Consider the following 22,891-nt stretch of genomic DNA (forward strand, 5'->3'; position numbering starts at 1 on the left):
CGATTTTAATCTATATCCTCCATTGTTCTTTGGAACACATTCTTGAACCAGTCGGCCACTTCCTCTCCCGCATTATTATCAGTATTCCGAATCTGAGATAGAATAACCCTCCGCTCCCCAACCCCCTTTTCCCGACCCCAAAAGCAGGCCCGCCGCATAGTAGAGACCATCTCATCAGCCTGTCGAGCAAGAACCGTAGACCCATGACCACCATCTCTAGGCTTCTTCTTCTTCTTCTTCGGAGAGAGAGAACCAGAAGCCAATTCAGCACCATCCTCTCTCGAGAACACCCGGACCCAAGGCAAAGCCATTTCCAATCGCCCAATGCCATCCCCAGGCCCAGACCACGTATCCCCACTGAGCCCATAATCCAGACCATACGGCGGCCAACGCGAAAGAGCCTTCCGGCGCCGCGTAACAGTAGCACCAATACTATCGGTATCGTCGGAATCCATATCGGGACACTCCCAGGTCGACCCGTCCAATGTTGCGTATTGCTCGACGGCTGTCGTGCCCCGCGTCTCCTTCAGTACGGGGACGGGATACTCCGGCCCCGTAAGATACTGCGGGAATGTGGGCGGCACATCCCGGCCCGCAGAGCGGAGGAAGAGGATTGGCGAGGCGAAGGAGTCGAAGCAGCGCTCCGGGGTTGAGAAGAATTTCGAGCGGGCTTGGAGGAGGGGCACTAGGTCTGGCGGTGCTGTGGTCTTTTTCCTTGGCTGGCGCTTTTGTGTAGATGCTACTTTTGAATTTGGAGTGGTATCATCACCTGCTCGTGTTTTGGGGTTTGTGATAGTGCTCTCGCGCGTGCAGTACTCATCCAAACCGGGCCAGTCGCAAATGGGTTCTACGGCGGCGATGGCTCGGATGGAGCGCGCTTCGGTCAGACCCAGCATGAGAGCTAGAGAGCCTCCGATGTGTGTGCCGAAGATGGCTAGTTGCGCTGGGCGGAGGTGAGTTTGGATCCAGTCGAATCCGGCCAGTGTATCGTGGACTGGGGTTGGATATTTGTAAGAGGTGAGTTCGGAGTTGCTTGATCCCAGGGTTTGGTCAGGGGCTTCGGATAGCTCTTGCGAGATAGAGCTTTCAACTGAAGATGAGGGAATATATGTTGGTATCTCGCCGAGACGGTAGTTGACTGTTACTACCACTGCAGACGCAGTGGATGCTAGGACATGCTGGTGTGAGGCCAAGGAGTTGGTATAGCCAGTCCTTTGGTGATAAAATTCAATGTTTTCATGATTTTGAGGTGCGCTCGTTGCATTTCCCAGCAACAAAGGTCCAGGGGGAAGGTAGAGGATTACATTTGGGCCTTCTGGAGACAACCCCTGGTGGGCGCTCGGTCGCGTAATTCTGGGGATGTAGTTAGCATGTATCACTAGGGCTTATAGAAAAATGTATCTTGTACTTTAGAGAGATAGCCCCATTGTTTCCAAGAGGAAGGGAAATTGTTTCATCGGTGCAGTCAGATGAAACGGTCGAATATCGCGAGCTTCGGAAACACGCGACGGAAATTCGGGTAGCTCCTCTGCTGCGGCGCAGTAAAAGGGCTATACCACGGGACGAGTAGATAATACCTCGCATAGCACTATTACAGCATGCACTTGATGTTTGATAAAACTTGTCAAGGAGGGTTGTTGGCCATGCTATCCGAAACCAATTGATGCCTGAATAATATGGCCATCTCTGTGCTATCAAATTGCTTCGACGACCGTATGTCTCATCTTGATATAATTCATTACAATCTCAGTGTTATAGCATTCTATTCAGGACTAAGCTAATCATACACAAACGCCAAATTTTCATCGATCTACAATTTAAAATGAAACAAAAATACCGTATGCGCCATGCTCTAAATAAATAGATGACTGATCCAAGAGTCCCTCCAGGAATATGAATTTTGCCGAGAGGCAGTCGCTGACGTCGCCGACGTCGCCGACACCGCAGGGTCGTCTCGGTCGAGAGGAGCTTCAGTATCATCCTCTAGCACAGGACGCACAACCTGCAGACTCAGCATCGGATCCTTGGAGTAAACCCGCAGTCCGACCACACAGACGGCATTCCACGGGTCAACAGAAGGCTCCTCATGGCCCACCGATGGAGGGTGGTTCTTCACACCCGCTTCGTCAGGAGGCATGTCGAGATCGCTGTCAAATTCGAACCCTTCTAGTAATTCAAGATCACCCTGATCAAGAGCCCCTGTAGCAAAACGAGCATCTAAACTGGCCCGCGGAGAGTCGGCTCTACGTCGCCAATCATTGTTTGCGTGTCTTGCGTGCAGGCCCTGGCCGCCGTTGATGTAGATGCTCGGGATAGAACCGTTGACGCGGCGGTCACTGTTTTCACTTGAGATGCTTGAAACGTCGATGGCAGAATCTTCTATTGGTTTCTCTACCAGAATTTGGTTGGGAACATAATCGCGTTCGAAGTTGTGATCGTAGGAGCTGCCGCTGGGGATGCGCCCGCACCTTGCTCGCATCCGCTCTTGTCGGGCGTTTAGCTTTTGATTTCGAATCCAGTCCTTCTGCATCTTTTCCTTAATCTCGTCTCGAAGCTTTCTCCGCTCAGCTGCTTTGAATCGCTGCTGCTCCCGCTTTTCTTGGTGTGTTTCGCCCACCAGTCCCTTTGCATGCGCGAGGTCGTAGGAAAGGCCGACTTGCACTAGTTTCTCTCTTCTCGTCGAGGCAACCTGACGGACAATTTCTTCGGTCGAGTCTGCGTCTTCGTGGCGAAAAGCTGTGATCTTCATCAGGACCTGATAGTGACCGGGGTCAAGGTCAATCTCGGCGTTCACAGATCGGCCCATAAAGTGGCTGCTATGGCTGCGCACGAGATAATCTTGTTCGCCTTCCTTCTGCAAGCGGAACTTGAGCACGAAGCTGTACTTGCCGGCTAGTCCTTTGAAATAGCGCGTATCAAGCTGAATCTGTCAGCCACTACACAGGAGCTGGGGTAAATGGCGCATAACGAACCTGGGATAGGACAATGACCACCGGTCCAGTCTTAGTCACATCCATCATGAATTTAGTGCTGTGATAATCCGCGGACCAGGGAACATTCAAGGTAGTCCATTGCTGGGTAATGGTCCATTCAGCTCCGAAGAGGCGTGTCCGATCAAAGTGCTGGTATTTCCTGAGGAGATCTTTATAAGAGATCCAGAAGAACTGGGCCAGGTCAGCGTATTGAGTGAAAGTGCGATCGACGAACACCTACACCATCGTTGCCAAATTTATGGCCAAGGATTTTCATCCACTCGGGCGTCCATTCTTTAGATCCATCACCCCATGCACCGTGCCATTCTTTGCGACCCCATGGGTTCCTAGGTGCTATGAGCCTTTTGGTCATTTCCCTTTTGACATTCATGCACATACCTCAGCCGCAGTAACCGGTGGCCGTCAATCTCCCGGGCTTCCATGATGGAATATGAGTGACCCTCCGCGATACCCTTTCGATCCCTTGGTGGACCCCGGTAATTAGGATCTAACCAGTTTGAAAACAGGCCTGTCCCGCAACCAAACAGGAATTCCGTGTTGACCTTCATAATTTCCTCGGCCCAAAAGCGGTCCTTGTTCAGGATATTGCTAGATAAGACCTCAGACGTAACGCCTCCGGTGAGATCCTCGATAGCCTCACCAACAAATCCACCCTCGATCGCGGAGTAGTCTCCATGGGCCTTTGCGAAGGCTTTTTCTAGAAGAGGTAGCCAGGTCTCATTGTCGTCGACGCACTGTGCGAAGTACAGGGCCCGCGAGCCTGTCTGCCAGACTCGCCGGTACTCTTCCTCCGTATCAATCCGAGTTATGTCGTCCCAGATGGGTCGCTCCTCCACAGACTCATCATAGTCAGCAGCGCAAAGATATAGTTTGTCATCTATAATGCACTGCTGCCACTCGCCGTCTGATGATTGAAGTCAGCATGGTTCCCAGTCTGATTGGGCTCGGAGCACACGCTTACCTCGATGGAAAACAAATCCATAAATCCCAACCTCTTGATCGCGAGCAACACAAATCTTCTCGATGAGCTCCTCTTTGTTGCCCATGGTACAAAGCGCAGCCATGAGCCAGCAATCCCCATCATATCCCTGCCGCACATCTGACGCGGTAGGTCCGTTAACAAAGAACCGCGGATTTTCAAAAATTTCCTATATGAAAGTCTTCAGCAATCTGCAATCTGAACACTCCATGGCATATCATTTCGAACTAACAGTCACTCTTTTCACGCCCCGGGGTCTCATCTGCATATTCGGTTTATCCAATCCATCGAGATAGTGTCTCCGGCCAGACTTCAGGTCTAGCTCGATATCAAAGTGTGGGTCCGAATATCTCTGATTCATGCGCTCGCATTCCTTGACAATACGGTCGACGGATTTTTGACATTCCTGGCGTGCCTGCTCGTACGACTTGACAGCCTCGTGGCCCTGAATACGGCCGCTGGGAACATGCTTGGCCCGTGTCCGTGCATACGGATTGTCCGGCAGCACCGTATATACTTTGCCCGGGTACTTGGTGTTGAATTGTTCCCAGAATTGCTTCATGGATTCCTGGGGCGGTTGACAGCGTGTGCGGGGCGGTCGACTGTTTGAGCGCGAGGAGCTTGGTCCTGCTATGGCATAGCCCATTTCGTCGTCGAATTCCATGTCCTGGTGTCTCTGGGTTGTTCTTCGCTTGGTTGAAGTTTTTCGGTTTTTTGGGGGGGGGAAGAAGCACAGAGGTGGTAATTCTCAGGCGGCTATTTCTCTCATATCGCACTAATCACCCGCAATGACGATCAAGATGAAAATAGAAACACGGATTCTGTTCTTGTTCTAAGCGCTGGGATGACATTCCCCGATTTTCCCCTCACGCGGCCACTCCGAACCGAGAACATCACCTCAGCCTTCATTCCCTCGTATTGATCAGCTTATTAGGCCTGATCTTCGTAAAAGCGTTCATTATAGGCTGAATGTGCATTGTATCAGCGGACGAACGAGCGAATCTGACAGCAAAGGGTGCTTTCGGCCCCCACCTCGATTCTCAGGCCCCCTCTTATAACGGCCACAGAAGAAATAATGAACTGGACCAGACTTGGTGATATTCAGCGAGTAGAGAAGTGAGAAATCAAGGAATAGAGGAATAGAGGAACTAAACCCGGAAAAGATGCTTAGCATGTCTCATTCCAAAGTTTCGTGGGGCAATTTTCAGCTGACACAGATGACTCTTGACCTAACCCGAGGCTGAAGAAGCTGAATACAATGGTACCGTCACATCATTTTTCATATCTGATTACAGGGTAGAAAGGGTATGTACGCCTGTTATTCAAGACTAAAACACTTCCTATGCAGTAAGCCCGCCCTATCACTCCCCATTGAACGCCGAAAGAGGAGAAAGAAACCATGCCCCGAGAACATTTCCCACAGTGAATAAGATACACAGAAAATGTGTGTAATCGTCACACTAGTGGAAGCCGTTACTTGGACCACGTCCAGAGTAGTATGCGGTGCCGTTACGGAAGTACGGGTGTAAGCAGGCCTGCTTGGCCGATAGTCGGTGTGCAGGGTCAAACTCGAGCAGAGATTCCAAGAGCTGACATCCAGCCTCTTCCAGCCCGGGAACAATCTCAACGTCAGGGCGCTTCCACTTGGGGAATGTGGATTTATAATCGGGGAACGAGGTCACGCCGGGCCAGATGTCTTCACCGGGCGTACCAAGGATGCTGCAATTCGTTAATACGGTTGAACACAGAATAACAGAACAATGCTTACCGGAAAATCTTGAAGATCTCGTCAATTTCAGAGTCACCGGGGAAGAGAGGCTTGCGTGTACACATCTCGGCGAAAATGGCGCCCACCGACCACATATCAACACCCGTGGAGTATTGACGTCCACCCAGCAGAATCTCCGGAGAACGGTACCACAATGTGACAACCTGTCGATTGCGTTAGTAAACGAGCAATTCCATTAATGTAACTGAAAATTCAATGCATACCTCGTGAGTGTAAGTGCGAAGGGGAACACCAAACGCTCTGGCAAGACCGAAATCGGCCAACTTCAGATTGCCTTCACGGTTAATCAACAAGTTCTGGGGTTTCAAGTCACGGTGCAGAATTCGGTGGCTATGGCAGTATCGAATGCCCTCAACAAGCTGGGCCATGAATTTCTTGACCATTGCGTCGCCCAGGCCTGGGGTTACACCCCCCTTGAATCCATCAGGCAAAGGCTTCCCTCGCCCACCGTCACTGACAGGCAGAGCCTCCATGTATTTCTTAAGGTCGCAGTCGAGGAATTCGAAGACAAGGTAGAGCTTATGGCCATCGGCATGGACAATATTCAGCAGCTGGACGATGTTGGGGTCCTGCATCTCCTTGAGGAGGGAAATCTCGCGGATTGCAGTGCTGGGGACGCCCTCATCTTCGGCTTCGAGTCGAATCTTCTTCAGGGCAACGATACGGTTGGGGTGATTGAGTTCACGGGCCTTGTAGACCACACCGTAAGTGCCTGCAGACCATTGACGCGTGAGTTGGGCTGTAGGTAACAAGGTCGGGTCGGAAGTACATACCTTCGCCAATCTTCTCAATTTTCTGATAATTATCCATGGTGCCCGACATTCGATCCTTCGCTACTGTTAATGAGATTAACAATTGGAAAACAGAAAGACCAGAATGGGGATTTGACACAAATTGGAGGGATGTTGCCAAGAAGAATTTGTAGGGGAAGCAAGGAGAGGAGGTAGCTACTACTTACTCCGAGGATGTTGGTATCTGAGAACAGCTGGAGCAGCACGCTCTTCAAATTCCACCTGGAGATCGAAAAAAGTAATTTGTTGACGAGATGATTGACAAAAGACAGTATTTCAATGGTGGGGAGAGAAAGACACAAAACAAACAACCCCCGCGCCCATCATAGGGCGGTGAAACGCGTACCTTTTCCTTCGTTGTTTAACTTTCTCTTTGACTTCATATCTTCGCAATGGCCCAAATTAAAGGTCTTAGTGCTTATGATCGCCCTCCTGATCCAGTGAGACTTTGCTACAAGAAATATACTAAAATTGCCTTGTCCGAGGTTGACAATGATCCGGGGATCCTCGACCTACAACGGATCGATTCCGACCAATTGCCCGACGGAGTGACGATCGCGCAGTATATGTGCAGCCAGGATTTGCGATTGGCATTTGATGATTTCATTCGTGGAAGCCATGCTGAAACAGAAGAGGATACTTCTTTGACTGAGGATATTCCAGTATACGCCCATAAATTGATTTCCGGTTAGCATTGTATCGCCTCGATTTAAAACTGACCTAGCAGGAAAAAGAGCAATGCCTGACCTCCTGATAGGCCTCCTGATGATTCCCGCCATGTTCCCTCCTACTATCCAGATCGAACTGCTCTCTCGCCTATTCCACCGAGACTTATCCAACCCCGAGCATCAGACAAACCTACACCTGCACTACGATGTCACGTACCCCGAAAAGTCAGAGGACACCCAGATGCCCAAGTCCTTCTTCGCAGACGATCCCACTCGGACTTTCCAACCCAAAGATCCTCAGCTTCATAAGCCCTTGTCGGTTCAAAGTTTCTTAGAGAAAAAGCTGCGCTGGGTAACATTAGGTGGACAATACGACTGGACCGCCAAATTATACCCATCCGGAACCCCGCCGGAGTTTCCGCCGGACGTTGCAAAGGTGCTACGTGCGGCCTTCCCAGAAACATCGGCCCAGGCTGCCATTTTGAACCTCTACTCCCCCGGAGATACGCTGAGCGTGCACCGGGACGTGAGCGAGGAGTGTGACGTAGGCTTGATCAGCGTGAGTTTCGGATGCGATGGGTTGTTCTTGGCTAGCCATGATGACGGGAATGGGTGTGAGGTTATTCGGCTTCGCTCAGGCGATGCTGTGTACATGAACGGTAAATCGCGGTTCGCCTGGCACGGAGTCCCGAAGATTCTGCCATCGACCTGTCCGAAATGGCTAGCCGACTGGCCATCCTTTGGAGAGTCTGTTCCGGGAATGCCGCCTACCCCATACGAGATGTGGAAGGGCTGGATGTCTAGCAAACGAATCAACCTGAACGTTCGACAAATGACGACCACTCAGGCTTCCGAAGAGAGAGCAGATCACGTTTGAAAGTGGGAAATTCAGATGTCAGTAATGTCAGATTCTTTCCTTGGTCCAAACATGGACAATATTCTATCTTAACCTACTCATGTACAGAGACAGTCATGCTGTTCCAATGAGTCTGGTCAAACATCGCAATCCAATGTCCGAAAGCGTTGCTACCATTCACAAGACACTTTGTCTCTCCGCTGGAGAGCAATTCCACAAGGTTTATACCTGCGGGATAACAAGCACCCACCCCTTTAGACGAATCAATTGCACTCAAATAGACCTTTTCGGCTAGAAACCAGATCGGCTCGCTCCGGAAGAGTGCCTTACTAAGCATATCAAACTTCCAAGGTTCGCAATTGCTCGAGGTTGCTCGATATGCGGAAGAGACCTCGGGAGACCATACTGTATCTGTAGTGCTTTATCATGTCAGTAACAGAGAACCTGGGCATCAATTACGATCAAGATGAAGCATTGGGCTTTCGTATGAATGTTGACGGGAAATGTTATTCTCTATTAATACAGAGCAGAGGGAGCAGAGCAAGCCACCTACTGTTCCAAGCGAATGCAGAGTACAAAGAATAACCCCCAGGCGCCTTGTCCGATGCTTTTCTACAAATATTATATTCCACGACCAGTCAGTTCCTGGATGACGATGACGGAGGCGTCTGTCCAGAGGGTGCAGCAAGATTGGATAAATGAGGCGTGGAAGATCCCCAAGTTTTACCACCTGCAGAAGGCGGAGCATGACCAGACTCGGACGAAGGACCAGACGGGTCTTCCGAGCCATTCATGAGGCGCTGTCGCTTCGCCGCAGGCAGCCCACCTACCTGGGGCATGCCGCTAGGTAGAGCGCCGTTAGACGGGCTGCGAGGATCTGTAAAAGAGTGGGGTGAAGCGTAGTGGGTAGATGAAGCAGGGGTGGAGGCACCCGCGACGTCTGGGCTCACAGCTGTGGCAGATTGCAAGGGGCGCAAGCGATTCGGATGAGAGGTGGTGTCCTCGCCTGGGCGTGGAGGCCGGACATCAGGGCTTTTCTGAGACTGACTTTGGTCTGGCTCCCCTAGCTGACTAGGGTTTCCGTAACCAACCCCAATCCGGCCCATGCCCTTATCGTGCATAACAACACGTCTCCATTTGGCAACCACGCTGTCGTAGTCCCATCGTGTCGAATCGGGACTGATGTGGCTCTCTTTTGCGTCTAATTCCCGTGCTACCTCTCGTGGTAGGGGGGAGCGTATCTGGGGGGAACAGTGCGAACTCACGAGGCCACTGGCATGATCCGAGGCGCTCGACCTGCGCACGCAGCTGATTTGCTTCCTGTTGCACTCGAGCGAGTTGCTCGTCCGAGGACTTGCGCTTCTCTGCCTCCCGTGCAAATGCACGCGTGATCTCCAATTGCCACGCATCGCGCCGGGTCTCGTGGGACAGGGAACTCCAATGATTGAAGGCCAATTCTAAGTGTCGGAAACTGATATCCTCGTGCTGTTGTGCACTCCGGTATATCATGTTCGGATCCACCCCGCTATTCCCATGTCTTGTGTAAGGCGCAGAAGTGGAGGAGTCTGCTGCGAGTTGGTCGATCTGCCATTGTGCAACCTTGGAACGAAGGGCTTGGCGGATTATATCGAGGTGCTCGGCTCCGGGGGGCTGAAGGGGAAACGAGGTAGAGGAGGAAAACGGATGCGTCGCAAACAGGCTTGGTGGGGGAGGGAGCAGCTGGAGACACATGGAGGGAAAAGTCTGAGCTTGAATGTCGAAGTCGAACGGAGATAGCCGGGGCCGGATACGAGAGCTAATGTTTCGTGAGCTTGGGGGTTAGATATAAAACGATGGAAATGAGTCGACATACGTCGCAGCTTTGATATTATCAAGCACCTCGCGCAGTGCGAGCTCCAGCGCCCGCATCGTATCCGGGTTGCTGGAGCTAGCACCTCTACTCGCATAGTCCGGAAGCTGTAACGACCCTGTGTGAGACTGCGATGGCGTAATTCGAGGCCCATCCGGTACGCGACTAGGGTTGGGGATATCGTTGATCACCCCCGTCGCATGCCAGGTAGGTGTGTTGAACATCATGCGCACCGGAGCTTCGCGCGACTTCGATCCCGAGTCCCCGGCTGTAAATGGCTCTGAGGTTCCCTTTTTCTGGCTTCGTTCAGGGCTGCCCTCGTTCCTCCCTGTTGATGTTCGTGCCTGGCGCCGGGTGATTCCGCTGCGAATTCGTCTGATCTCTTCGACGTCGTGGATTCCGTCAGGTTTCTTCTTAAAAGGAATTGGTCGAGGTGTCGACCTAATGATGAAGAGGTAAATGCTTGTTGGCAGTACTGGCATTTGCGATCCTTTGCAGCAAGACTGGCCTTCGACTCGTCACCGGCGGTCGAGCCGTCGGGGGTTTCTCTGGAGGGTTCTATTTCTTCCTTCATGGTCGGGGACGTAGAAAGATGAGATGATTGAAATAGATAGAAAGCTCTTCAGCTTAGAATGTCATGACATATGATATAGTGCGGCCAGAAGCAGCAAGTTGGTGTAGGGAAAATTCAACGTGGATGAGAGGGAGGTGAGAAAGATGAACAGGAAAATGCCAAGCTTTTGGGCGCGGAGCTGCGCGAGCAATTTTTGTGGGCCAAGGCACATGGAGATTTATCTATGTCGGACTTATTGATCTACTGATGAATTGCATGTATATATCGTGTGAAACCACTTCAATGCTACCTATGCAAGTATTGAGATAGTCTCTGCAATGTAACTAGGGCCCTCGACCAATAGATCAAGCAGAATCAATGTGACTGCCTGGGTGCATATTGTACTTCGAACAAATCAGAATCAAGAACTGCAATTGTTATATATTTGTCCTGACCATAGAATCTTCCCTCTACCTTATCAAGACTCGGACATCATACTGAATCAATGACACACGCGGATGGGGGGAAGTACAACACTAAGCCTGGAGAGTCTAGCACACGACGCACTCATGCGCAGCATGGAAGACACGGTGTAACCATGTTCAAGGACGAGCTTTGCTCTTTCTCGTCTTACGCGCACTGAGCCAGCGTTTCACGTCGCTAATACCATGCAAATACAACCAGGAGAAGATGAAAACAACAGCAAAGTTGAAGATAATGAATCCCCAGATGATCCCCTAATGGATGTTAGATTAATCTGGCACTCTCAAGGTTAGTTAAAGGGGTATAGATCACGATACTCACATAATCTCTCCACTTGTGCGAGTAAAAAATATTGAGGCTACTAGCCTGAAAAATGTAACAAAGTTCTAGTTAGCTATGCTCCAAGTCTGCTGGTCAAGACATTCAAATGCGAAACTTACAAATTCATCACCGACTGAGTATTGACAGAATGAGCACATTCCATTCCCAATGTCTCGGACATATCCACCGGATTTTTCGGCATAAGACCCAGCATATTCTTGGCAGTTCATGCCAGGTGGAGTGCTAAAGCGGGATTCTTCGCGCTCAATACAGCGCACGGGGACATTATGGGTGATGGCTCCAACAAATCCCTCAAGCAGATAGTGGAAAGGCGTAAGCCAGTACATCCACGCTTGCCAAAAATGCGGTATTGCGACGTAAGGGACGACAACGCCGCAGAAGGAAGCAACAAAGGTAAAGAAAGTTGGCACGAGCAAACTTGCAAATAGCACATTTGGTGCAATTGCAGCTATGAATTGACCAAGGCCGATATAATATAGTTCAAAAAGCATCATCGACATCCAAACGTAGCCGGAGGTAAACGAGTCGCGTGGGAACCAAGTTCCCCAGTACCTTTTATATTTCTGTCAGAGGGAAGAGATGGAATTCCTTCTCAATAGACACTTACCAGCAGTTGAAGTAAATGGACCCGGCAACAACCGAGTATGGCAGTTCTGGGATGATTGTGCTCGTCACAAAGGCAGCCCAAGAGTAGATCTTTGAGTTAGCCTCACGAGATTCATAAAGGCCTCGAAAATGAATATATCGTGGTTGGAGTTGCTGTATCAGCGGTGGGGCTATCGTCAAGGTCATGAAAACAGAGAAGAGTCGTGATTGCATGTCGATAAAGCTATTTCCCAAATGCCAGAATGTGAAGGTGTTGAAAAGGCCGGTAAAGATGTGGAGCATGAATTTACCCTAGTTGGCAATTAGGCAAGTCATTCGGGCTTGTTTTTTGAAACCTAGTGACTTACAAGGATGTAGTCTGGGATCCTCCAGTAAGCCACGAATGCGCGCTTAGTGACTGCGACTGTTTGAACATAGAGAGGCATTGCGTACTCGCGATCGTCGTCAACCTTCTGGTCATTTTGAGCGTTGCGACGAGAGGCGATGATACCTTCAAGATCCCCAGAAAGCTGCTTGGATTCTGGCGAGTTGGCCCATACATTGCCCCAGTCCTGTCCCTTATAATCGGGATTTCCGGCTCCAATGACTTCCAACATATACTAGATCGAATATCAGTGGGAACCAATACATCCAGCTTTATAATACACACCTCCGCCGGATTTTCATGTGGTGAGCAATTCCTCCCGCCGTTTCGTTCAAAGTAATCAATCAGCGTCTTGGAATCGTTTCCAAGGGGCCCATTATAAACAACAATTCCACCGCTTTTCAGTAGCAAGAGCTCATCGAAGTTCTCGAATAAGACAGCAGAAGGTTGATGGATTGTACAGAGAACGGCCTGGCCGGCATCTGCGAGTCGGCGAAGGAAGCGTACAATGTTGAATGCGGCCAGAGAATCGAGGCCTGACGTGGGTTCATCCAGAAATAGCAAAAGCTCCGGTTTACTTGCTAGTTCAACTGCAATGGTGAGTCGTTTGCGCTGCTCTTGGTTGAGGCCTGAGCCCATGGATCCAACAATTGCACCGGCGATGGATCGCATTTCTAGTAAGTCAATGATTGTCTCACAATAATCATACTTTTCTTTTAATGAGACTTCTTTCGGTTGCCGCAACAGAGCAGAGAACCGAAGAGACTCCCGCACAGTAGCGGTGGGTTCGTGAATGTCCATCTGCTCGGCGAATCCCGTCGCTCTCTGGAAGCTCCTTGGGAGAGGCCTGAAAATATTAGAATTCATGCTTAATGAAACACTCAAATATTTCCTACCTCCCATCAACTAAGAAGTTGCCAGTGACCACGCCAAAGTTGATTCGCTGTGCTAGCGCATTGAGCAAGGTGGTTTTGCTAGTCAGACATTAGCATCAAGAATGAAGTCAACCTTGTTTCGTGCTTACCCCGAGCCAGAAGCACCCATCAATGCAGTCAGCCGACCAGGCTTGACATACCCTTTAACATTTTGCAATAGTTGTCTCTGTCCACCCTTGTATGGAATGGTGTAGTTAACGTCTTGCCATGTAAAGATTGCAGTGTTTTTAGCAACATCCCGGACTTTCTCATTAGGTATACTCGTGTCCCCGTTGTTTTCGTTGGATACTGCGCCATCCGCCTCTGTGGATTCCTCATCTTTTCGGGGGGCGGATTGCTTGATGACATCTTGAACTGCTTGGGGGGCTTCGCTTCTTTTGAACACCGTGACCGAGCTGCCGCCCTTATTGGGTCTCTGTAATTCCATTCCCAACATTGTCAAGCAGACGAAAAAGATGAGCCATCCTGTAATGATGCCGAAATTCCGCCACAGGTGAGCTCTGGTGTAAGTGTACGCCGTTTGGATATACTTGGGACCATGAACAATCAACTGGTCTATATCACTGCCTTGTATTGCACATGACTGGTGACCAGGCACAGCATTTGGCCCATCAGGCACAATGTAGGGCGGTTCACATTTAATCTGGAGATTGTGGAACTCATTGGCCATCAATGACTCAAATGCGTATTGGACAGGGTTGATCCAAATGAGCCACTTTAACCATGGGTGCATTTTCCACGGGGGGATGAGATAGCCTGAATTATATTGGCCATTAAATTCGAATATTAGGTTCCATTGTACTGGGCTCACCTGTGTACACAACCAATGCCTGTATGGCGACACCAGTGAGGCGGGTGGCTATATAGTGTTATTGAAGACTTCTTGATTCTGAGGGGTTTGTTTCACTTACCAACATCCAATGAGGCACATAGAGCCCCTAGGGCACGAAAGAAGGAGTACATAGTCATTGTGAGAATGAAAATGAAAAGCAGATTTATAAAGAATTGTGAGGGTGTTCGAGCAAGATTTGCCATGCTAATCCATCATTAGTTTGATCCATGTATAGAACTCAATGAGACTCACAAGTATACTACGATATCAAATAGAACGACTTGTATGAACACGAGAGGCACATCAACCACAACCTGGGCAAGCGCATATGCCGCAGGCCGATAGAAGGAGCTAGAAAATATTAGTCCCATCATTTTTCCTTTTTTTTTTTGTAGTCCTCACAAGCTTTTGTGTTTCATCAAAATTGGTCGGCTCCCAAATGCTGCTGTCAGCTCTGCCATAGCAAGCAATGAATTGAAAAGCAGTATAAGGAACATCACACCACCCCTAGTAAAAACGCCAGAACTTGAAACGGTGAGCCATATGGAGTCTCTTCGCATTTGGAGAGGCAATTGCTTACCTTGTATCGGGAAGGTTGTAAAATAAACTACCAATAATGAGGGCTTGAAAGGTTATCACACTCCACTTTCCAATCAACGAATCTCTATCACCAATCATTACCAGAAATTGACGATGTGTGAGAATCATAACTTGTTTGTAGAATGAGATAGTGAAGTTTTTTCGTTTGGCCTCACTTCTTGCAGCCTCTCTCTCCTGCCTTTGGCTCTCGATATCGCCCTCAAAACTTTTAATATCCGCTAAACTGCTTTGGTAAGTATCACTTTTGCGATATGCAGCTTGAAATTCAGCTGCATTCCGAGGAATTCGGTTGTCCCAGCCATCTTTGACACGTCGCGCATAGGGGTCATTGACAGAAGTCAAAAAGTCGGGAGTTGTCCAACGCGGGGGGCATTCAAAGCCCAGCCCTTCGAAATAGGCCTTTGCGTCCTGGGTAGGGCCGAAGAAAGAGCATTTTCCCTCTTCGATTAGAATCACCTTGTCAAAAAGGTCAAATAGATTCTCCGACGCCTGGTAGAGAGCTACTATCGTTGAAACGTTGGCGGTATTTGTTAGACTTCGCAAGCTTTGAACATACTCTAGCGCTGTACTGGCGTCCAAACCCTTGGTAGAGTTGTCCCAGCACTGAGTACTAGCCTTTGTAACCATAGCTTCCGCAATTGAGGTTCGTTTCTTCTCACCCCCAGAAACTCCACGAATGAGTTCGTTCCCAACTTTGGTTCCCAGAGCATGTTCAATCCAGAACAACTTAGCTATGGCGGTCAAGAATGTCTGCTGGTATTCCTTTCGGCTTTCTCCTGGTATTCTTGAGGCTTTGTCGGGGGTTCGAGCTTTCAAGGCAAACAGCAGTGTATCTCGCACAGTCAAAGTTGCATAATGGAGATCATCCTCGGGGTTGTACAAGACTGATAGTTTTAGTTCGGAATCATGATCACACAGACAGGGACACACCTTCTGACCTATACTCCTTTGCCATTTTTTCAGAGTCTGTGCCGCCATACCGCACATCGCCTTCAATGCTTTCGTAGCCCGCTCGTTGATTGCCAAGCATTTTCAAGAAAGTGGAACAGCCAGAGCCAGGGCGGCCCAGAACAAGAAGCATCTCCCCCGGACGAACACAACCCTTGATACGAGATCAGTCGGGCATATCTCTAGGGGTGAGAAATATACTCACATTGAAATCATCTAAGATAGTTCGTATCGCTGCTTTTTTGGCCCGGGCACCGTTTCTGCCTCGAGTGAGTAGTTGCTTGATGAGCCGTGGTAAGCCGAGAAAAATATCTCCGTTGGTGGGTTGTAGAGCAGCTCCGAGGCCCACACCTTTTACGGTGAGGTTTTTCCATACAACTCCAACATGACGTGTTTTCTCTTCTTCTGAATTTGCTTTGCGCTCAGGGCCGAACATCCGTGAGATCAGTCTTTCTATCTGGGCCCATTCCTCTCCCTGAGGATCATGACCGGAGGCTTTGTGTCGAGATTGAGTACGTGCGAGGCCATCCTCAGTTTTCTTTGGCGCTGTGGAATCTGCCTGGGTGTCTGATGAGGCAGTGCGGGTTGGCGTGTAAGCTTCGGATGGAGACGAACTGGCTTGCGAAGATGAACCTTCAGAGGAAGAAACGGAATTTCCAGGAATGTGTTCTGGGTTTGCAGATGATGCGGACTCGCTTTCCATGGAATGGTCGTTTGCCATGGTCGTTATTTTGAGGTTGAGTCCAGGTCTTTTGAGGTATGCGATTATGAGACAACGTGATATTGGATGACTATATATGTAGCTGAGCGCAACACATCGGTCTGCGACGATAAATATAAACAGAATCACTCCGCATGGATATCATGAATGTCAAGAAAATGGAAAGGAGTGTAGGCATTACGTCAAGTATCATTGCAAAAAAGAGAACTCGGGGTGTCGGAACAGGAACGAACCGCAATATTACCCAGACCGTCTCTTATTTGCTTGATTTTGTAGCCGGAGAAGACTGTAAACGAGTACATGTGTGGTGAGGTCATCGCGTCCGGTTCTATTATACCGTGCGATTCTTTCCTTCTGAGCCTACCAACCATAAACTTACTAAACGTGAACAATTAATTTCAACCAATTTCTACTAATTTCCAGGAGGTCGTATCGACGTGCGATGCATTTCAATCCCCCGCAGTTTGAGTTGTCTCCGATCATGAAGTCATCGATCGTACAATATAGACATGGATGTCATGGAGTCATCTTGAATGCCATTAGTTCTGAGCTTTCGATCCTTATTCTTTGGCTTCTGGTTTTAATTATTTGGCTTCAAAATTGTATTTTCTCATATATAATAAATATACTCGCCCTGGTTGTTTCCCACTGAACAAGCTTCGCCGATTTGTACTCATTGTTTTTTTTTCCTTGGGGTACCATTGCTCATTGTCGTAAGTATCTCAAATCCATATTGTTCATGTAATTCTAAATAGATTGCATTAAGAAGAAGAGTTGTTGGGCCCTAATGCCTAGGCAATTATATCTAAGCGTGTCAGTATCACCTGCTTTCGACCCACGAAGGTTGACCGCTTCGATTATTTGATTCTCAGGCTGATCTTTCAAATTATATAGCTTTTATTTTGGAATAAAGCACCTCGTGCCCGGAAACATAATGAGCAGTGCTGTCAGCATTACCTTCCTACCTATATAGGAATATAAACATCTACGGAATTGATTACCGACAACATTTACCAACTCATTTTACTACAGCACAAGAGAACCCTATTTGTGTCAGTCTACCAAACAGGTGTGACGAGAGTAATTCTACTATCATGACCTCGTCATTCTAGGACAAGGTATTCAAGCATATCAGACAAATCTTGACTGCATTTATCAATGCAAAAGCTAGATAGAGCAGCACGCCATGATTACAGCATACTACTCTCCGGTTCAGTAGTGATAAATCTCTAGATTCCACTCTAGGAGTAGGGCAGATGTATCTCTCAGCCTAGAAACCATTCCGGCTTCTTCTGCGGTGTTCTTGTGCAACTCTGGTAGCAATGAAGCCCCATCGCGCTCACAGATTTCTCCGAAAGGTGTTGGAATTTTTCCATTTATCCACTCCCTCATCAAAGGGTGCAGTCAAAGCCCGCAGCAAGTAGGTCTCCAGCCTTTTCGTGGTATTGCTTGCCAAAAATTAATGACAGGTTCAGTGCTAAGCTGTGGTGTGTTGCTACCACCACACCTCCTCTTCACAGCATCTCCGCTAGCCGAGGATGTGACCAGACTGAAGCGAATGGTCAAGTTGATGATCCTCCTCGGTATACATTCGACGGCGCAGTTCTTGAAAAGCCAATCTCGACTCGCAGACAACTAGAGGGTCGAATTGTGAAACTCTGGAAGAAAGTCTGGCTGGGCCTTTATCAGATCGATGATAACGAGGATCGATACCATGTCGAACGACTGGAAGCACTTTCTCTCGGGCCGGCTTGACTCGCACATACCGAGTTGGCGAGCTTCAAGTTCTCAGGCGTCATTTTCTTCGAAGCGAGACCAACAATGGAATTGCTTCGCTGAAGCTTTTCCGGGGTCTATCACTTTCGGCCCTTCTATCCGTGATCCATATTCTGGAGGCTTATGAAAGTGAAATTGACAACTTGAGGCTGCTCTATTCCATCTTGCGAAGGGGTCAACTTTCACTGCATGAGACTGCTGATCTTGCTCAAACTGCTTTTGTCAGAACTGAGTATATGGCAATTGCGGAGCCGATGGAGAAGCGGATCAGACAGTATGATATTCGAATGAATGTGGTAAATATGGATATCTGCGATGAGGCAATGGGTTTCTATGAGCGACAAAAGGGGGAATATATTTACCACAAGGCATTCCCGAATGCGTGGTAAATACGGGGAGTTTGGTTCCATCCTGTCCCGTTTCACAGTGACTAAACTAGTATTGGACTTTGAGTACAATCAGTATAAGTTGGATCAAATATTAATGTAATAACTTCAAGGACGTTTGAATAATAATAATACTCATGAATTTTAGACATGGCATTCACAAGTTGTCCTAAAATTGGGTTGCTAGGATACATGGACCCCCCCCCCTTTTTTGGCTAATGCGACCCTCCTGCCTGATTTTCCGAGATTCAGCTTACCGCCCTCCATACCGCCTTAGTGTCAAACTCCCTAGTAAGACAGAATTAAATTGATGGGTTATATGTAAGGCTTAATAAGGCAGAATCAGGCAGAGGGAGGTCGAATTAGCAATTGGGGGGGTCCCTGTAACAATCCCAAAATTCTAATAGTACATAGTTCCAACCTTCTTGCAAATATCTCTTCGGGGCCCCGTAATCCCTCAAATGCGGCATTATAGAGAACAAGTTGCAATTGCAGCCTGAAACCTAGGCGTGCACAGGTGCTATACTAATCCAGGTACCTACAGAGCTTTAAAATCACATCAATCCATCTTCCACATCACCTTCAGTTGTTTAATAGCATCCCCATACATCCTTTCACGCACCTGATTCCCCTTCCAAAAAGAGGGCTTTTTATCAAATCCATTAACAACATCCTCAACCACAAACCCGCCTATACTCGCCATTTTCCCGTCTTCAACGAACCCACCAAGCCTTTCCCGGAACGTATTCCCTTCAACAAGCAATTGATCCTACCCACAAGTATAGATCGCCACAGCAGGCGGATACGCCGCATGCAACAGAGATGCAGGTGCCAGACCAGGTGAAAGATAAGGATGCGACATATCCACCCGGCCAGTCCCCGGCCGTTTCGGTAGGCCCGCAGCGAGAAGGTAGGAATCGTCGAAGAACTTGAATAAAGAAGGGGAAATCATGGATTTTTGTGGGGCGATAAGATTTGTAGCGTCGCGCTCTTTCCGCGTTCGTGTCCAGTCGGTGCCGGTGTAGAATACTACCAAACCAGCCAACGCTACCTCCCCGCGTATCGACGCCCAGCGCTTTTTCTGTAGTTCATCGTGCAGTCTGAATGGCATTGCTAGAGCGAGATTCCCGCCTGCACTGGCTCCGCTGAGCACAAAGCGCGTTTTGTCAAGATTGTACTTCTTTGCTTCTTGATAGTATAGCATCGACGCCGTCCTCTAGTGCGACGGGAAAGGGTTGCTCCGGGGCTAGACGGTAATTAACGCTTACAACCACAGCATCTGGGTAGGCTTTTACCACGGTACCGGCCCAGCGGGCATCATCACGAGCATGGCCGACAGAGAAGCCTCCGCCATGGAAGTTGATGAGGACGGGACGGGGTGGGCATGGCTTGGTTTGCTTGCGAGGATAGAGGGGGTTTGAGAGTGCGGTGAAGAAGTATAGTTGGATTGATCCCGGGGCTTTGCTGACTGTGGACGGAATAGCAATTCCGACGCTTGGTCCTGGGGGAAGTGGCCAGGAGAGGTATCGGTCTAGTATGGAGAGTAGGTGGGCGAGCATGCGATATCGGTGTGCCTTGTTCCTGAGAGCGGAGCGGGACGGAGAAGGTGATATGGGTGCCATACTATACTGCAATGAAATATTTTTGTACAAACGGGCGAACAATTGATGATAGTTATGTGGTGTTATATAGATGAATGATGTAACTTGTTAGTCACTAGACCTGAATGATCCCTGTCAGATGTTAGTCAACAAATAAAGGGCCATTTTGTGTATTATATGATTTGAGTGTTGAAATTAGAAGCGAACTGTTGCAGTAAAGTGCTAATATTCTAATGGTGGTTGAGGCTTTTTTGTCCCCATTCCCGAGTCGTATATAGGTCGGACTCCAAGCTTCCAGATAAAGAGGAGAATGCCTGGTCGTTTATAGGTTTCCCAATTCGAATTTCCATCACATTAGAAAAGAGAGACATATCAATTTACCCATTCTTCACATCTCCAAATTTTCTGGTCTGTGCCCTAGACGCCGGGATCGGCAAGCCGAGCCCGAATTTGGAGGTTTGCACGGAGTACTCCGGAGAGCATACATTATTTCGACGTAGTTCGCATTATCTCAGAGCAGGTTACGGAGCAGTTAACCTATTTCATCGGAAACTTCTCCGAAGCGTAATCGGAAATTCCCCACCTCCTCGTAGGCCAGGATCCCTATTCCCCACGTCAACGACGTCGGCACGAAAGACTACAGCCAGCCTGTGCATCATCTCCGGTCGATATTTGACTTGGAGGATATAGGGCACGAGAATTCTGCTAAGGTGCTGAGGGGAAACTGTATTTAAGTCAACCCTTGTGTTCTAAACTCGGTATATCCAACATTTCAGCGAATTTTCTGTTCCTTCAATTTTGAGACCCGGGGGGGGGGACTCCGCAGCTCGACATCCTACAAAGCGTATCTTGTACTGGGAATCCAACGTTCTTACCAGCGTGTTTCGACAGTGTTGAACCATGGATAGTCAGATGCATTCGAGTTCGGTTGAAATTAAATCGAGATGGGACAACAAGTACTGCAGATACATATTTCACCTTAGTTGGTCTCTCACCTTGGCAACTGGGAAACACAAAGTACAACATATATAGCGATGGACGCAAACGTAGGTGCGCTGGAGTGAATCTTGGTACTACATGGATCTCCTGCAACTCAGAGAGATAACAAAAGCTAAAATAGTGTATACAATGCCTGCCTCGATCACCAACACCCCATTTGCACCTTCCCCCACGGTCATTTGTCTTTGTTTTTTTTCTTTTCTCCGGATAGCTTTATAAGATTACTCCTCATTCGACCAATACCATGGGTAGAAAAGATGCGTATGCATGTCAGGTTTGAGATACTATAGGCTACTCGGAGACGGACCAACGGAATAAAGAGTACATCAGCATAAACCGGAGCCAACGGTCTCATCTATCAAACATCCAACCTGTTCTTCCACTTGATCCCTTAGAAGATGGTGTCCTATTATAGCGTTTGAATACACAGTGTCTACCCAATCATGCATATAGTGATATTTACTTTCCTAATTCACTATCATCGGCATCAATTGCCAACGCTGGTGGCGACTTTGAAAAATGCACTAGGACGTGGCATCTGTTAGTCCACAGTCACCGTAGTTACATCATTTGATAGCAATCGCCGAGTGAGGTCACGGTCTAATCATCTGCACCTCTAACTGGTAGCTCATTAAACTATACCCCGCATCCGCAGTTCGAGCTAGGATGAGACCACGCGACAATTTCCCCAGATAAAAAGCCAAGACGCCAAGAAGTGCATCGCCAGCGAAATGTGGAAATTTTAGAGCGATACTGCCCAATGCCACAAGTCATGGGAGTAGGAAGACTCGGGCGTATAATTTTGCATGTTTATCTTATATTGTACAACAACATGGGTGAATTTATTTTGCAGTACTCCGTACTCCGTAATAATCTCAATAATGACGTGCAGCCGCTGGAGTCAATCTCGGGGAAAATAGGAGGACAAATCGATCTTTGTCCCCCTTCAAATCGGCCCAGGCCGTTTTCAAACCGTCGGCGCTGGTTGGGCAGGTGTTTCAGATAGGTAGACTCGAATGAAAGACAAGAACCGTATCACTACGGGTAATTTAGGAAGCTAAGTTTCAGAAATGATTGGCTGTGATTGATATAAAGGACCGAGAATCTACTAATTACCTTAGTGACTGTTGATCCGGGTAACGGACATAAAGAAGAAAATGCGACGGGTGTGGACGAAAAGGGGCAAAGGGCAGTTCCCGGAATGTGTGAATAGATTCAATAATTGAAGATCACGGGGCAAGCTTAGCTTTCACCATGTCTATACTCCGTACATATTCCGTTTTGCGGAGGATTACAGGGGGGAACCCCCTTTCTCCACCAGCCCTTACTCCTTCAGGGCGTGAACAAAAAAGCCGCAGAACAAAAAAAAGCCTCAAATCCGATACATAGTTCCAGCCAGCTGGTATTCGTGTCACACGCAAGGCAGGAAAAATGAAAATGATCAGCAGAGTTAAAAAAAGCGAAGACACTAAGTACGTAAGTGAAACAAATCGCGCAAAAAATAACTAATTGTTTCACAAAGAATGGGCTCCGGGTAGAATTTGACAAGAAAAGAAAAAGGAAAAGCTCTATGTTCCCGACGCCGTAGCCGGTTCGGGATCCGCCACTAACGGGGAGAAGGATCTGGGGTTGTATCGCAGAAATGCACATCCCGAGGCGACGGCGACGGTGGCCGATAAAAACCCATACATTCATAGCAGACCGCTCATGTGCGATATTAATTAGGAATCATTCTTCATAGTCTGTGGTCCAGGCCATCGCCTTCGGCGTTGGAACGTAATATGCATGGGTTTCTGCCTTTGGGGCTTGGATCTGGAGTA

General features: G+C 48.5%; 7 protein-coding genes across 7 annotated transcripts; 2 read left to right on the top strand and 5 right to left on the bottom strand.

The window, feature by feature from the left end:
- Positions 1 to 5: 5 nt before the first annotated feature.
- N7518_004815 (Alpha/beta hydrolase fold-3) lies at positions 6 to 4,636 on the bottom strand (the record flags this gene model as incomplete). The annotated part of the gene is made up of 7 exons (XM_057185742.1): positions 6 to 1,353; positions 1,923 to 2,920; positions 2,973 to 3,164; positions 3,214 to 3,319; positions 3,372 to 3,897; positions 3,955 to 4,141; positions 4,205 to 4,636. 7 exons carry the CDS (start codon positions 4,634 to 4,636, stop codon positions 6 to 8), a joined length of 3,789 nt encoding a protein of 1,262 aa, XP_057042512.1.
- A 796-nt stretch (positions 4,637 to 5,432) lies between these two features.
- On the bottom strand, positions 5,433 to 6,583 carry nimX (cyclin-dependent serine/threonine-protein kinase CDC28; the record flags this gene model as incomplete). Its single annotated transcript, XM_057185743.1, has 4 exons — positions 5,433 to 5,691; positions 5,741 to 5,904; positions 5,965 to 6,473; positions 6,535 to 6,583. The coding sequence occupies 4 exons, from the start codon at positions 6,581 to 6,583 to the stop codon at positions 5,433 to 5,435; spliced, it is 981 nt and encodes a 326-aa protein (XP_057042513.1).
- A 361-nt stretch (positions 6,584 to 6,944) lies between these two features.
- Positions 6,945 to 8,097, top strand: alkB (oxidoreductase, 2OG-Fe(II) oxygenase family; the record flags this gene model as incomplete). Its single annotated transcript, XM_057185744.1, has 2 exons — positions 6,945 to 7,239; positions 7,310 to 8,097. 2 exons carry the CDS (start codon positions 6,945 to 6,947, stop codon positions 8,095 to 8,097), a joined length of 1,083 nt encoding a protein of 360 aa, XP_057042514.1.
- Positions 8,098 to 8,714: 617 nt separating this feature from the next.
- N7518_004818 (uncharacterized protein) lies at positions 8,715 to 10,499 on the bottom strand (the record flags this gene model as incomplete). Its single annotated transcript, XM_057185745.1, has 4 exons — positions 8,715 to 9,289; positions 9,342 to 9,871; positions 9,929 to 10,366; positions 10,402 to 10,499. 4 exons carry the CDS (start codon positions 10,497 to 10,499, stop codon positions 8,715 to 8,717), a joined length of 1,641 nt encoding a protein of 546 aa, XP_057042515.1.
- Positions 10,500 to 11,080: 581 nt separating this feature from the next.
- On the bottom strand, positions 11,081 to 16,309 carry N7518_004819 (putative ABC transporter; the record flags this gene model as incomplete). The annotated part of the gene is made up of 15 exons (XM_057185746.1): positions 11,081 to 11,215; positions 11,283 to 11,327; positions 11,402 to 11,855; positions 11,911 to 12,200; positions 12,257 to 12,508; positions 12,559 to 13,120; positions 13,170 to 13,247; positions 13,298 to 13,964; positions 14,020 to 14,067; positions 14,120 to 14,244; positions 14,293 to 14,391; positions 14,443 to 14,565; positions 14,621 to 15,524; positions 15,571 to 15,742; positions 15,794 to 16,309. 15 exons carry the CDS (start codon positions 16,307 to 16,309, stop codon positions 11,081 to 11,083), a joined length of 4,470 nt encoding a protein of 1,489 aa, XP_057042516.1.
- Positions 16,310 to 17,631: 1,322 nt separating this feature from the next.
- On the top strand, positions 17,632 to 18,474 carry N7518_004820 (uncharacterized protein; the record flags this gene model as incomplete). Its single annotated transcript, XM_057185747.1, has 3 exons — positions 17,632 to 17,729; positions 17,785 to 18,025; positions 18,088 to 18,474. 3 exons carry the CDS (start codon positions 17,632 to 17,634, stop codon positions 18,472 to 18,474), a joined length of 726 nt encoding a protein of 241 aa, XP_057042517.1.
- Positions 18,475 to 19,240: 766 nt separating this feature from the next.
- N7518_004821 (CAZyme family CE10) lies at positions 19,241 to 20,093 on the bottom strand (the record flags this gene model as incomplete). Its single annotated transcript, XM_057185748.1, has 2 exons — positions 19,241 to 19,687; positions 19,740 to 20,093. 2 exons carry the CDS (start codon positions 20,091 to 20,093, stop codon positions 19,241 to 19,243), a joined length of 801 nt encoding a protein of 266 aa, XP_057042518.1.
- Positions 20,094 to 22,891: the final 2,798 nt, after the last annotated feature.

Source organism: Penicillium psychrosexuale, assembly GCF_028828465.1.
Source record: "Penicillium psychrosexuale strain IBT 29551 chromosome Unknown utg000003l, whole genome shotgun sequence".
NCBI lineage: Eukaryota > Fungi > Ascomycota > Eurotiomycetes > Eurotiales > Aspergillaceae > Penicillium > Penicillium psychrosexuale.